General features: G+C 40.0%; 1 protein-coding gene across 3 annotated transcripts; it reads right to left on the bottom strand.

The window, feature by feature from the left end:
- Window positions 1-1424: 1424 nt before the first annotated feature.
- LOC128700728 (pyridoxal phosphate phosphatase PHOSPHO2) lies at window positions 1425-8683 on the bottom strand. Of its 3 annotated transcripts, none has more exons than XM_053794089.2 (2): window positions 8182-8683; window positions 1425-2275 (listed from the first exon to the last, which is right to left on the bottom strand). In XM_053794089.2, the coding sequence occupies exons 1-2, from the start codon at window positions 8191-8193 to the stop codon at window positions 1478-1480; spliced, it is 810 nt and encodes a 269-aa protein (XP_053650064.1). In that variant the 5' UTR covers window positions 8194-8683; the 3' UTR covers window positions 1425-1477. The 3 variants fall into 3 exon arrangements, with proteins under 3 accessions (XP_053650064.1, XP_053650065.1, XP_053650063.1); XM_053794090.2 differs by lacking the exon at window positions 8182-8683 and adding an exon at window positions 8042-8131; XM_053794088.2 differs by lacking the exon at window positions 8182-8683 and adding an exon at window positions 7849-8032.
- Window positions 8684-16303: the final 7620 nt, after the last annotated feature.

Raw genomic sequence — 16303 nt, 5'->3', positions numbered from 1 at the left:
TTATTATAATATATAGTGTACAGTCAAGCACCATCAGTTCAGGAAGACTGGGGGAAGGTAAAGGCCATCTGAACTTATGGTTAAGCTAACCAAAGCAACCATGAAAATCTGAGAGAATAATTTAAAAGCCAACAATTAGAAATCAAATGTAAAATAAAAATGATACTCACCAGTTTCTGTTGTCCTTATCCTGTTGTAAAGTATACGTACAGCATAAAAATCATGTTACGTAAGGTTATGAGGCATCATACTGACATTAAGTGCTAAATCTCTAAATAATCATAGAATTTTAATTATATGGCATCAGATACATCTCGAGTGTATTTTATTAATGTTTTACAGTACAGTACCTATATTTATATTCATACAATAATATTCTTTTATATTTACCATAATATTTACTCACTGTAGCTGTAAAAAAATTTAATTATATCAATACAATTCCACACTGGCTCCTTTTTCTCTTCCCTTTGACAGTGTCCTCTACACCTTATTCTCCTCAACACAGACGAGATCTTATTGACAGTCTGAAATTTCCTACCATTTTCCATCATGCTTTATAATTACTGTCTACATAATATTATATTAAATAAAGAATTAGCCACTTAATAATATGAATAATGCAATGTTTTGCATTAAAAAAGTACCATAACGTAAATCACAATATCAGTAAAAGAATTCAGTGCTATGATTACTGGTGGTTTTCTACCATAGATTAAGGAGAAAATACAACACTGAGGTTAGAAGAAATAAAGAAAATAACAGCTTCCAGTTCTACCATTTGCCACAGAGTATGCTAAATTTTGTAAATTTGGATCCAATTAATTACCACAAATGTTAAGTCAGGAAATTTGTGGTACTTAGGATTCCCAACTCCTCTTGTCTAGTAATTTTATACTAAAATGCTATATAAACTGTGGGTGTTTATCAGTATTACTGGTCCCTGAGTATACAGATGTAGTTTTGCATTTAACAGCTTAATACGTCAAGATCTAATGAGAATTATACAGTATTATAATAAAGACAAAGCATGCATTTTTGAACCTTGTATATAATGTACTTCACATAAAATATGTATTGTACAGTAAAATGTTTAATGTCTTTCTAAATTTAGTCTACAAAATAAAATTTAAGTACATTAAATTTGTTGCACAAAATTATAAAAAGGGCTTTAAGGTATACACTACTTACTTCTAACTTAGGGACGGTTGGAAAGAAAATCTACAAATGCTGATAAAATACTTACTTTCTCTGTATCTTATTAGTTATTACCAAGAACAAAGAGAAGCCCAGTGTTGAATATAACACATTTAGCCAGAATAAATAGTTATTTACTATACTGAGAATGAAGTTTTCTCTCTCGTCATACTACTGACAAAACATTCTAGGAATTTATAACAACAAATTAAGTAAAACTGAACATACATGTAATAATAAAAATATTTATTTTTGAAGATCAATGAATATCAATTAATTGTTAAAGCTTTTGTAAAGGAGGCTTCAGCCTTGGTTTTGGCACCTCTGAAGCATTGACCTCGCTGTAGCATAATAACAAGCGCTCAAGGATATCTTTCCCAGAGTCCCAAGGACAAACATCTGCTTCAATTCTCATACCTTTCTCAGCTTCCATTTTCGGAATGTAGTTTAGTAGGTTATATCCACAACGAGGAAAAACTACATCGCATTCTTTTAGTCGCAAGCTTGGACAGAAGTCATTTGTTCCATCGCCTACGTATGCAATGGTTGAGAAAGTCACATTATTATTTTCACGAAGTTTGATGTAATTGGAAAGTATGTCACCCTTGCAAAGATTCTTGGTGCTTAAGGTACACCAGTCTTGGAGATGATACATTTGAATATGCAGGCAGCCATTGTCATCAAACTGTGCAGGGTTTGTAAATAACTCACTGAATAGATCTCTCAATCCACAGCTTTTAAGAATGTGATCTATAAACACTGAATTACCATCTGATATGATGATAAATTCAGTTAAATCTCTAGGAACACCAGTCAGTAACTCCTTCATGCCATCTGTTAGTTTTATTTCCTTTAAACAATTAAAAATTCTTTCTTTTGTAACACCATTCTTGTACAAAAACTTAAACACTTCTCCCATGTAATGCGTCCAGTTGTCCCTGCGATATAACAACTTCAAGTCATCGGGTATCTTGTGGTCTGGGGCTAGTTTATAAATATAAGTATCGCTGTTATTGTCAATGACTGTATGGTCAAAGTCCAGTGCCAAGAGCACTTTGTGTTTTGTTTTGGTTTCCATCTGAAAAAAATTAAAAACATTGACAAAGTTTTGCACATAACAAGGCTGAGAGAAATTCATATGACAATGGACTTTCTACAGGACATTCTCCTCATATTTTGAAATTTGTTTTTATTTTCAAATACATACTGTGTATACTTATTTATCAGTACTTTTTTTTATTACTCACAGGGTATTTACTTTGCAAAGTATAACACCAGTAAGCTAAATGTTATAATTTTAAGACTGTTGTTCCACTTATTTAACCGTTTTATCTATAAACTTAATTGAGACAAAAAGTGAACAAGGATTTTAAAGGCTGTGTGGCTACTAGAAATATACAGTATATCAAGATATCAGCCAAGCTAGATGAGATTCTTGCAAGAATGAAAAGAAAAATTAAATAAATTTAAACTAACAGTATACAGTATCCCATCTCTCCCTACAGTGTGGAAAGCCAAGTTTTTCATTATACAGTGGACCCCCGCCTTACGATCAGCTCCCAACTCGACCAATTATGTAAGTGTATTTTTGTAAGTGCTTTTGTACGTGTATTTTTGGGGGTCTGAAACGGACTAATCTAATTCACAATATTCCTTATGGGAACAAATTCGGTCTCTAACGGCACCCGAACAGACTTCTGGAATGAAATAATATCGTAAGGCGGGGGTCCACTGTATTTTAAGATACCAAAATCTTACCTGATCATCATCATTCAGACATATTTATGTACTTCACAATGTTTAATTCTTATTAAAAAAAAAAAAAAAAACTCTTCAAAGCCCTGCTCACTTTAGTATGCAACGCAATTAAAAGCTTTACTTAACAGTATTTTACTTTTTTTTCCTTCAGAAATGTAGTAGTTTACTTTTAATAAATAATATTTGCTCTGAACTGTGATTTATTATTCACACCTGTAATTTATTACTACATGTAATTTTAAGGTTTTGTTATTTATCACAGAAAATAACCCACAAAATCCCAAACAAAAAACAGAGAAAACTGCCTAACATAACTCTGAAACATGGCCAGCAGATGAGCAGTTGGAATTGGAGTTCAATCTTCCCAAACAGCTAAACTGAAAACTTGCAAAATCACAATGACACAATTGTTGAATCCATGGCAAGCCAGTCCTAAAACTAACAGGCTAGTGGATAGTGCATTTGGCTTGCTAGTTTTAGGACTGGCTAGTCATTGGTTCAACCATCATTTCTCTGTGAGCTAAGAAGGTCCAGAAGCTGGAGCTCAACTTCCTAAAATAGCTTTGATAATGCATACATGTGATTTCTGGACATGGTCTGTCATTGAGAATATTTGCAGTGTGCTTTTAGCTTTAAGAATGATTATGATGTATTCATGGAAAGAATTTTAGGGGTTTAGGGCTGCGGAAAACAATATGAAGTTCAACGATGAGAAATTTCAATTACTCAGATATGGTAAACATGAGGAAATTAAATCTTCATCAGAGTACAAAACAAATTCTGGCCACAAAATAGAGCGAAACACCAACGTCAAAGACCTGAGAGTGATTATGTCGGAGGATCTCACCTTCAAGGACCATAACATTGTATCAATCGCATCTGCTAGAAAAATGACAGGATGGATAATGAGAACCTTCAAAACTAGGGAGGCCAAGCCCATGATGACACTCTTCAGGTCACTTGTTTTATCTAGGCTGGAATATTGCTGCACTCTAATAGCACCTTTCAAGGCAGGTGAATTTGCCGACCTAGAAAATGTACAGAGAACTTTCACGGCCCGCATAACGGAGATAAAACACCTCAATTACTGGGAGCGCTTGAGGTTTCTAAACCTGTATTCCCTGGAATGCAGGAGGGAGAGATACATGATTATATACACCTGGAAAATCCTAGAGGGACTAGTACCGAACTTGCACACGAAAATCACTCACTACGAAAGCAAAAGACTTGGCAGACGATGCACCATCCCCCCAATGAAAAGCAGGGGTGTCACTAGCACGTTAAGAGACCATACAATAAGTGTCAGGGGCCCGAGACTGTTCAACTGCCTCCCAGCATACATAAGGGGGATTACAAACAGACCCCTGGCAGTCTTCAAGCTGGCACTGGACAATCACCTAAAGTCAGTTCCTGATCAGCCGGGCTGTGGCTCGTACGTTGGTTTGTGTGCAGCCAGCAGCAACAGCCTGGCTGATCAGGGGCTGATCCACCAGGAGGCCTGGTCACAGACCGGGCCGCAGGGGCGTTGACCCCCGAAACTCTCTCCAGGTAAACTCCAGGTTATGTAAAAGGAAATTAAAAATGAACATAGGAAAGAGCAAGATGATGAGAATAACAAAAAAAATGTAGCTAATGAAAGAATTGATACTGGATTGGAGGGAGTATGGAGAAAGTAAATGTATTCAGAAATTTGGGAATAGACTAATCAGCAGATGGGTCAAATGAAAAACGAGGTGAAGGTGAGTGGTGTGCTGAGGCACCTGTGGAGACAAAATGGTACTTCATCCTTGGAGACAACAAGGGGACTGTATCAGAGCACAGCCTCTCCCCACTTAGCGACGTACTCATTTACTGACTATTCGGACTTACGACAGGCTCTCTGACCAGTATGCATACCTAAATAATGTATTGGAGCTGATTTCCTGTATTCTGTTTATTACAATATACAGTACACTGCTGTATAAGCATTTAAAAATATACCAGAAATGTTATAAATGGTGCAAAGGTGACATTAAAATATTATCAACGATGGTTGACACAAACCCACTACCATTATTGTATGCTCCTCACTTAGCGACGAATTCATTTACCGATGTGGTCTTAGGAACGGAACTCAGTCGTTAAGTGAGGAGAGGCTGTATGGTGACACCAACATTGTTCTATGGATATGAAGCATGGGTTTTAAATGTTGCAGTGAGGAGGAGGCTGGAAGCAGTGATGTTATGCTTGAGGGATGTGTTAAGTGGGATAATTATGCAAAGAATTTAGAGCATGGAGACTGGAAGGTATGGTACTACAGAAAATATAATTCAAAGGGTTGAGGAGGGGTTGTTGAGGGAGTTTCTGAATTCAGAGAAGATGGAGCAGATTAGGATGATTAAGAGGGGATATAAATCTGGAGTGGGAGGAGGGGTAGGGCAACATCCGAGAAGGGCTGCATTGAGAGAATGGAGGGGTTATAGGTTTTGAGTGCTAAAGGCTTCAACATCTTACAGGCTTGTGTGAGTGCCTCAGATTGGAGTGGAGACAAGTAGTTTTAATGATGACTTGCTGCTAATGTGGGAGCAAGGCAACATTTATGAAGGAATTCAGGGTAAGAAGTACAATTCCTGCATTCTACAGAAAGGGTGAGGATGTTGTAGTTCAGAGGGTCATCTGAATTATGATTGCAACACTTCGGGCAAGACAGATATTGAATGAATGATGACAGTGAATGCATTTCTTTTTTTTTTTGGGGGGGGGGGTCAGAGGGGAGGGGGGTCACCCTATCATGGTAGGAAATGACTCGAGTTTAAAAAAAAAATCACGCAAAGCAGTAAACCTGTTAGGTCAATAGGTGTTAAATGGGTGTTAAAAGGCTGACTACTGAGGAAGTGTTGAGAAAATGAGGTTACAGTTGGTGCAGTAAACCAGTTTTAGTTAAAAGGTCACCGAAAGAGGTTATACAACCTGTAACTTTCATAAGTCCACATTTCCTGTCTGGGAACTTTTGATTCTTTGTGCCTTATTTTGTACCTGGACACAGGAGATAAAGCATGTAATACAGTTTATGATTTTACCTATTCCCCTAAGGAATAGGACCTATCCTCCCTTTCCATTCCCTCAGTGCTGTATGATCCCTATGGGTTTAGCACCCCATCTCCCCCATGAATGCAGTCATAATAATAATGCACAGGGAAAAAAAGTAAGAAACTAATGTTTGTCATTCTGATAAATATGCTGAGCAAACAAGGAGGATAAGTGTCCCAAAAGATTATGGGAAAAATTTTCAAATGATACTGAGGGCAGAGCGTAACCTCTACACATTATCAAGGCCAGAGCACAAGATTAGGTTTTATACAGTTGTTAAGTATTGTAACTATTATTTCTTTACTTTGAGTACTAATTCATTTGTGTGGCTATGCCAACCAGAATGGCAAAAACTTTCTGGGTCCACAGAAAACACTTTATTAATGAATATTAAGTAGGAGAGATGCAGGACTGAAAGTATTCTGTACATTGCCAGCTGAAATAGAATCAGCATCAGCTGCCATACAATATGATTTGTTGATAGTCTCATGAAACATGGATTAAAAACCACAAATGGCATATGTATATGTAAATTGCCTTAAAATCCCAACAACTCAAATACTAGTGACCTCACTTTCAAGTCATTCACTGATCAGGAGGCATCCCTGATATTTTCCTACTGGAAGAGAAGTCCCCCATATTTAAATTTAGTAATACTTTTGGTGAGAACTCTTGCAAATATAACCTTATCTAACTTAACTTGTATTCTTATATTCTAATTAGCGATAAGGGATGGGCTTGAGAAGGGTGTGCCTAGTATGGGCCTGCAATACACTGACAAAAATACTCACTTTGTTATATAATAAATTTGCAAGAAATATGCATTAAGTACAGAAATTACATAAATAACACAGCATCAAGGGATAAAGGGTAAGACATGATGATACACTGATTTGCAAGAAATAATGAATGGATACCTGGTCACTGTATCTTATCAAGTAACAAGCTTCCTCCCTGGACTGCTAAATTAAGTAACCTGGGAATTCAATAACTTCACCAGATTCCAACAACTACTAAATCATCCAGCAGGAGAAAAATAAAAACCCATAAGGGCCCTACAGCATCTGGCAATGAGAGGTAATTTGGTATATCGCAAGGAAGGGCCAGGTAGCTCCAACTGCTTGGAGCAAGAGCACTTCGCCACTAAGGGTGGTACGTGGCCTGGTAGGAAAAGCTCTCGCTTCGCACCTGAGGGTCCATGGTTTGATTCCTAGCAAGGGTGGAAACATTGGGTGTTTTCTTACACCTGTTGTCGGTGTTCACCCATCAGTAAAATGGGTACCTGGGTGTTAGTCGACTGGCGTGGGTCGCATCCCGGGACAAAACTGACCTAATTTACCGGAAATGCTCTGCATAACAAGGGGCTTTCTATATAATAGTACAGTATGTCATTGATGTCGGCTAGGACTGTATACCTTGTACATATACTTGTAATAAATAAAGATATTTATTTATTTTATCAAAGCATCACCACAAGGAACCCTATGGAAATAAGTCATTAGTCTGAATTTTTTTTTTGGGTTATCCTGGGTAATTTATACTAAGATAATTATACTTATATAAATCTTATTATAATCATAACGAAGCTTTAAACCCTTAAGGGTCATACTGCACTAACCTGTACGTAAATAAACTTAACAGCAGTTAGCAGAGATCATGACTTGACAAACCATAAACAAAACAAAAAAACAAATTTAATTTCTTTGCAAAGGTTACAATAAGTGATAACATTTTATAAAGCATTATCAAGTACAAAGAAAACCACTAACAGGCCGGGGCATATCGGGCATGATAGATATCCTACCCACAACGACACTACAGTACCTTATTCCTTCTGAAAATAGATATCAATGTGGTGTGGAGTTGTGGTGTAGTGTTGAAGAAGAGAGGAGAAAGTCTGGCAGGATTATTATTATAATAAAAAAAGAAGAGTCTGGCAGGAACCACCACAGGAGGACTGAACATCAGAGAACAACAGCAACAACTGCAGATGTTATTGTTGGGTTGAAGAACTTACAAGTGTTCCCGTCTTGTCTGGACCGTCTCAACCAGACCTTTAACCTCTCATATCTTGATATTAATCAAGGAGGATCACTAAACCCGGATGAGCATGGCATGGACAATAAACTGGCCGCTCAGGAGGGACTGATAACTAACCTTAGAGGTCATGTAGCTCCTGAAGGTAATAAAGTTGTTCAGGTTCCATCCAAGGAGAGGAAGTGACTGGTGGTCAGGTCATCAGGTTGAGGGACTGACCACCTCAAATATTATTTCTCCAAGGTTGATGGACTGATGACATCATCTTCATTTCACTACTACAACTGCTGCCTCTGTATTTGACTGAAGAAGCCTACTGTGTACCTGGAGAGAGTTCCGGGGGTCAACGCCCCCGCGGCCCGGTCTGTGACCAGGCCTCCTGGTGGATCAGAGCCTGATCAACCAGGCTGTTGCTGCTGGCTGCACGCAAACCAACGTACGAGCCACAGCCCGGCTGGTCAGGAACCGACTTTAGGTGCTTGTCCAGTGCCAGCTTGAAGACTGCCAGGGGTCTGTTGGTAATCCCCCTTATGTATGCTGGGAGGCAGTTGAACAGTCTCGGGCCCCTGACACTTATTGTATGGTCTCCTAACGTGCTAGTGACACCCCTGCTTTTCATTGGGGGGATGTAGGCGAAACGTTTCGACGATCAAGATACCCAACTGTTACATGTGTCTTGATCATCAACAGTTGACCTGTGTTCAGTAAAGAGTTCTTAGCTGTGCCTCCTGAGTGGTTAGTTTATATAAAAAAAATACGCATAATAGTATTGGTTATAACTATAACCATAATTTTTAAAGGGGTGGACCGGTAAGCCAGCGGAAGGCCTCGGTCAGATGACCAAAAGCTCCAACGGCGGGTTATCATCTAAGACCCGCGTCAGGAAACACTTGTCCTGTTTCCTGACGAACCTTATCTAACCTGGTTAGTTTATTGTGCACACTAAGGTCATCTTGTATGAGGTAGTGCAAAAAAAAAAAAAAAACAGGATTACAGAGGTCACACTGGGTCTTTGTCAGACCCAAATGGGCATTGTTACTTCACTAGAAAGAAATATCAGTCATTTCATATATTACAATTACTTCATTTAGTTGTTGTACACAATATAGTAAGGAATAAAATCTTAAAAAAGGGTTTCTAATTACTAATAAGAATTTTGTTATACAATTACTTCATAAAGGTATGTACAGTACAGTAAGGACCTGCTCAGCTTTCTGTGCTTGGGTACTTGCGGCTTAGCGCTTATTTATTATTATAATAATAATCTGTGCTTGGTTACTACTTGTTACGGATGGCTTTTGTGAGCTTTAAGCAGCTGAACTTTCAGACAAAGACGGAATCAGAGGCAGTTATAAGTGAGATATTCTTCCTTAGAGAAAAAATTAATCCCTGGAACAACGAATTGGAGACCGGCCTCAACTTGGTCATGATTGTGACCAGATCTACCTGGAGTTCATTTTCTTTGTACCTTGTTCAGCTATCAAAACTTTGGGACCCAGTTCCTGTACCATTATGTACCTCTGTAATCCTTTGACTACTGCCCACAAGATGGGTATGAGGTGCATAATAAAAATATTAAACTAAAAAAAAACTCAAGGAGGTAACCAGCCAGCCACTCAACCAGCCAGTAAGACAACCAACCAACCCACCAGCCATACAACCAACCCGCCAGCCAGCCATACAACCAACCCGCCAGCCAGCCATCCAACAAACCAGACATAATGAGGGCAAATTCCTAGGCCTATACCTTGACAACAACCTGAATTTCAGCACCCATATCCAACACATAACCAAAAAAGTATCCAAAACGGTTGGGATCCTCTCCAAGATACGATACTACGTGCCGCAAAATGCCCTTCTCACACTATACCACTCACTTATTTATCCATACCTCACCTATGCTATTTGTGCTTGGGGATCAACCTCAGCAACACACCTAAAGCCAATAATAACCCAACAAAAAGCTGCAGTAAGAATAATCACTAAATCCCACCCCTGGCAACACTCCCCCCCACTCTTCATAGCTCTAAACTTACTCCGTGTTCAGTACATCCACACTTACTACTGTGCAATCTACATCTACAGGACCTTAAACTCCAATATCAACCTTGACCTAAAACGCTTTCTTGATAGCTGTGACAGAACCCACAGGCATAACACCAGACACAAACATCTCTACGACATTCCCCGTGTCCGACTAAACCTTTACAAAAATTCAATGTATGTCAAAGGCCCTAAAATCTGGAACACCCTACCTGAGAACTCTAGAACTGCAGACACATTCATCACCTTCAAAACTACCATTAGAAAACATCTTATCTCCCTGATACACCCCATCAACTAACTACACGAATACCACCTGGTGGTTCACACTTACACTCACTCACCCATTTGACCATAAACAGAAATATTAATCTCAATCTTAAAATAATGAATCCTATGATACTCCAATACTGAAACTATGTACTGTGCCAAAACAAAAGCATTCACATTGCTAAACTCACAAACTAGTATTTAGTCACTTAGCCATAATACCAACTTACCTCATAATTTGTAATATTTTAAAATAAAGAATTAAACTAAGTCTGCCCGAAATGCCTAGCCACGTTAGGCGTTCTAGTGGTACACTCTGTAATCATTATTTAACTACATGTAAACCACACAATAACCAAATTCTGTAAATTCAACATTGTAATCCTTATAGAGAATAAACTTTGAATTGAATTGAATTGAACCAGCCGTGTTTGCATGACAGTGTCCTCCATCGAGGGCACTACAAGACTCCGAATGGACATCAATCAAATATTTAAATGGGCCACTCAAAACAATATGAAGTTCAATGAAGAGAAATTTCAGTTACTTCGATATGGGAAACTTGAGGAAATTAAAACTATATCGGAGTATAAAACAAATTCCAACCACACAATAGAGCGAAAAACTAACGTGAAGGACCTGGGAGTAATAATGTCAGAGGATCTTACTTCAAAGATCATAATAATGCATCTACCACATCTGCTAGAAAAAAATAATAGGATGAATAACGAGAATCTTCAGAACTAAGGATGTCAAGCCAATGATGATTCTCTTCAAATTACTTGTTCTCTCTAGGTTGGAATATTGCTGCACACTAATGGCACGTTTCATGGCAGGTTGTGGAAATTTTTAAGTTCGGCCACAAAATAGAGCGAAAAACCAACGTCAAAGACCTGGGAGTGATCATGTCGGAGGATCTCACCTTCAAGGACCATACCATTGTATCAATCGCAGCTGCTAGAAAAATGACAGGATGGATAATGAGAACCTTCAAAACTAGGGATGCCAAGCCCATGATGACACTCTTCAGGTCGCTTGTTCTATCTAGGCTGGAATATTGCTGCACACTAACAGCACCTTTCAAGGCAGGTGAAATTGCTGACCTAGAAAATGTACAGAGAACCTTCATGGCGTGCATAACGCGCATAACGGAGATAAAACACCTCAGTTACTGGGAGCACTTGAAGTTCCTGAACCTGTATTCCCTGGAATGCAGGCGGGAGAGATACATGATTATATAAACCTGGAAAATCCTAGAGGGACTAGTACCGAACTTGCACACGAAAATCATTCACAACGAAAGGAAAAGACTTGGCAGATGATGCACCATCCCCCCAATGAAAAGCAGGGGTGTCACTAGCACGTTAAGAGACAATACAATAAGTGTCAGGGGCCCGAGACTGTTCAACTGCCTCCCAGCATACATAAGGGGGATTACCAATAGACCTCTGACAGTCTTCAAGCTGGCACTAGACAAGCACCTAAAGTCGGTACCTGATCAGCCAGGCTGTGGCTCGTACGTTGGATTGCATGTAGCCAGCAGTAACAGCCTGGTTGATCAGGCTCTGATCCACCAGGAGGCCTGGTCACAGACCTGGCCGCGGGGGCGTTGACCCCCGGAACTCTCTCCAGGCAAATGTAGAATATATAAATGAATAATATAATAATTGTGTATTAAAGTGTGATGCTATTTGAACCCTTCAAGAGGGTCCAAATAGCAGAACAGCCATGGGAGTGATGCGGCAGAGTTTACCTGGAGTTTACCTGGAGAGAGTTCCGGGGGTCAACGCCCCCGCGACCCGGTCTGTGACCAGGCCTCCTGGTGGATCAGAGCCTGATCAACCAGGCTGTTACTGCTGGCTGCACGCAAACCAACGTACGAGCCACAGCTCGGCTGATCAGGAACCGACTTTAGGTGCTTGTCCAGTGCCAGCTTGAAGACTGCTGGCAGAGGACGCCATATTGAATTTAATGTGTGAACACTGGTCTGATTGTGCAATGTAATCAGGCATTCTCAAAGACCAGTTGGTGTACATCAGCCTCAATTTGTAATTTAGAAATTGCCGACACATTCCTGCAGAAAAAGGGGATAGTGTGGAAAACCTTTACAATTCGGCAATAAGGACAGAAAAATAGGAGACACCATTTGTAATTTGTGGGCACTGGTTGTTGTGGAAAATTCATCTAATAATCCAGCATCTTTGTGGCCAAATTTGGGGTTTTCAGCCTGAATTTGTAATAGAAACCTGCGTTGTTTCCTGCTGAAGAATTGGTTAGTTTAATATGTTTATTGTGCACCCCATACCCATCCTGTGGGCGGTAGTCAAAAGATTACAGAGGTACATAATGGGTCCAGGGACTGGGCCTCAAAGTTTTGATAGCTGAGCAAGCCACAGAGGCAATGAACTCACAATTTACAAAGGTAATGAACTCACAATTTACAAAGGTAATGAACTCCAGGTAGGTCTAGTCACAATCATTACAAGTTACAAAGGTATTTACAGATTACAGAGGTACACAATGGGTCCAGGGACCGGGCTCCAAAGTTTTGATGGCTGAACTAGGTACAAGGTAATGAACTCACAAGTTACAAAGGTAATGAACTCACAAGTTACAAAGGTAATGAATACTGTAAGAATGGTTACTTACGTTTATACATGGCTGCAATCATGAACAAATTTTAGAGTAATGAGCAATTCACACTTCCACACCCGGTCACAACTGTAGTGAGTTATTGGTGCAAATGTTGATTGCTGAGTCTCTCTCTCTCTCTCACACACACACACACACACACACACACATACAAATTCATACACACACACACATAAACACACACACACACACACACACACAAACTCATACACACACGCACACACACTCATACTCACACACACTCATACACACTCTCACACTCCCACACACACACTCTCACTCACACACACACACACACACACACACACACACACACACACACACACACACACACACATGCACACATGTGGTAATGCTTTATTTACAGCTAGCAAAGTCAGGGTATTTCTCCAGAATGGTCTGTAATATACCACTGTGGATAAAATACTTAGCCATTTCTTGAACACTTCTGAGTGAGTTGTTTCTAAATTCATTAATTTTATCGCACTCCAGTACATAATGACGCAGGGTGTGACAATAATCCATCTGGCAAAGTTTACATTTCGTTTGGTCTACATCTGGTGGTGGTGATTTAACCTGCCAAAGATACTTGTAACCCAGCCGGAGCCGGGCGGTAGTGACATCCAAGAGTCTGCTTATTTTGTTGGATGCACCATAGACATGTGGCTCCTCCTGCATGATAGAATGATGATAGATGGACTCACTGGTGTCAATCTCCCTGAGCCTTAAGTCCATAAAATTCAGCTGAAGTTCTTTTCGTATTATTGTTCTCAAACTACTACCTGACAAGCCAAGATTGTAATCTACTCCCTCTTTGAAAGCATACAGCTTAGCCAATTTATCAGTTCTATCATGCATCTGAAGACCAATGTGAGATGGAATCCACAGCATGTGCACTCTGACTCCACTGTCCACAATCCTACCATACCTGTGTCTGGCTTCTGACACAAGCATGCCACAATTTATGCTTAATGAGTTGAGAGCATTTATGGATGACAGAGAATCAGTTACAATTAAACTGTCAATCTTTGATACATAGATGCATTTCAGTGCAAGGAGTATGGCAAACAGTTCTGTCTGAAGGGTAGAGGCCCAATTATTGATGCGTGCTCCAATTTCTTTAAGAGAGCCATCACTCTGTACGACAACAGCAGCACTACCAGCTGCACCAGTGGATTGGTGAACAGAACCATCAACGTAAATAATTTGCGAGAGTGTGTGCTGTGTGACTAAGTTATCAATACAGCTTAAGGCCTCATGTTTGGCTTCAAGGCGAAGTTTTGGTTGTGATTTAAGAAGTAGTTTGGGGGGAAATGGAGGAATGGTAGTTTGGAATGGGGTAATATTCCATGGAGCGGAGAAGTGCCGCTGTTGCCTTACTTGACATAGATCATGTATCTGATTCATGCGGAGGTCGGTTCCAGTCTTTTCGATCCATCTGGAGGAGTGTTCACCAGTGCTGAGGAAAGTTTGGAGGGCTTCTGTGCAGGGGTTTGAATGAGCTTGCCTGAGCATATTAACCCCAATTAGGATATTTCTTTCAGTAACACGATCTCTGATGCTTGGAATATCAAGTTCTTTTTGCATATTTAAAATTTTGGCAGTACGAGGGCATCCTAGGATGATCCTCATTGCTTCGTTCTGCAGTTTTTCCAGCCCTCCAAGCTTCCAGTCAGACACAAGAGCAAGTAGTGGCGCAGCATAATCAACCAATGATCTAATATAAGCAAGATACATCATTTTCACAATTTTAACATTAGCACCATACCTGGGGTGAAGCCCTGCCACAACTCTAAGTGCTCTTAGTCGTTCTTTGTATTGGCAACAAAGTCTTGTTACAACAGGTCCAAGTAGTGGAACCTCAAAGCCTAGATACCTGTATCTGCTTACATATTCTAGAAGAGACCCATCATGCAATTGGATCTGACGAACTGTGCCTCTCTGTCGAGGAGGACGCCTATTGAGTATCTTTGTTTTATCAGTAGAGATTATCAACCCCAGGTCCTGACACGAGGCTAGTACATGATTAAGAATGTTTTGGGTGTTGGAGAATCCGGTGGTGTGAATCATTATATCATCAGCAAAACTAATCACATAATTATGGGGCTGACTAGGCATAGCATTAAGTAATGCATTAATTAGAATATTGAACAGTGTGGGACTGAGCACACCTCCCTGTGGGGTTCCTAATTCAAAGTCTTTAGTTACACTTCTATGTCCCTGGAACAACACAGACGATTTTCTGTTGGACAGGTAGCCTTTAATCCAGCGGAGAAGCCATCCTCCAACATCCATTCTGGCAAGTTCACTAATTATTACATGTCGGTTGGCTACATCGAAAGCGGATTTAAGGTCAAGGAAGGTAGTGTAGGAACTGTCAGTGTGCAGGGTGAGAAAGGTGGCTATGCAATGATGCACGCTCCTTCCATGCATGAAACCATGTAACCGGGGAGACAAAAATTGTTTGATTCTGTACATGAGACGATTAAGAATCATTCTCTCAAATGTTTTACACAAGCAGCTAGTAAGAGATATTGGGCGAAATGCATTTTGTTGATTGGGCTTAGGAATTGGAATGATGAGGCTGTTGGTCCAAGATTGAGGGAGCTCCCCAGTTACATAGCTCATGTTATATAATTCAAGTAATGGATTACCTGGTACTCGACACAGCAATCTGAGTATGTTGTAAGTAATACCATCCTCACCAGGCGACGTGGAGTTGCCCTTAGTTAGCGCTGCATCAAGTTCATAATTAGTGAAAGGAATGTTGCAATCATCTGCCTTACTGAGCATAAAGCAAACAAGTCTCTCCCTTGCATCATATTTATCATTTAATTTTGCCTGTGTGGTACTGGGAAGATTGTCATAGCTAGATGTAGCAGCCCAAGCACTGACTAACTCATTCGCCCTATGCAAGGGATGAGGGTGCGCGATCTGCCCAGTTCGTTTACCCTTAATTCTATTTATGTCCCTCCATGCCCGGCTAAGTGGGGTGTGAGCATTAAGACCGTTGACAAATTTTTCCCAGTCGGTTTGCCGCAGCTCTGTCATACGCTCTCTGGCAGCAGCAAGGGCAGTTTGGAAGAGCCTCAGCATTCCAGGGGTACGATGTTTTCTATAGGCTAGGCCTAGTCTGCGAGCAGTACGTTTCAGTGTACGAAGTTTAGAATCATTGTAATAAGTATGGTTTTTGAAGGAGGTATGATTATTACGGAAGTTTGTTGGGTTTAGAGTACCAAGAGGTTGCAGTGGCGGCTCTAAGTAGTTCTGAATACTG

The sequence above is a fragment of the Cherax quadricarinatus genome, chromosome 56, assembly GCF_038502225.1.
Source record: "Cherax quadricarinatus isolate ZL_2023a chromosome 56, ASM3850222v1, whole genome shotgun sequence".
NCBI lineage: Eukaryota > Metazoa > Arthropoda > Malacostraca > Decapoda > Parastacidae > Cherax > Cherax quadricarinatus.
This window is presented reverse-complemented; position numbering and strand designations above follow the sequence as displayed.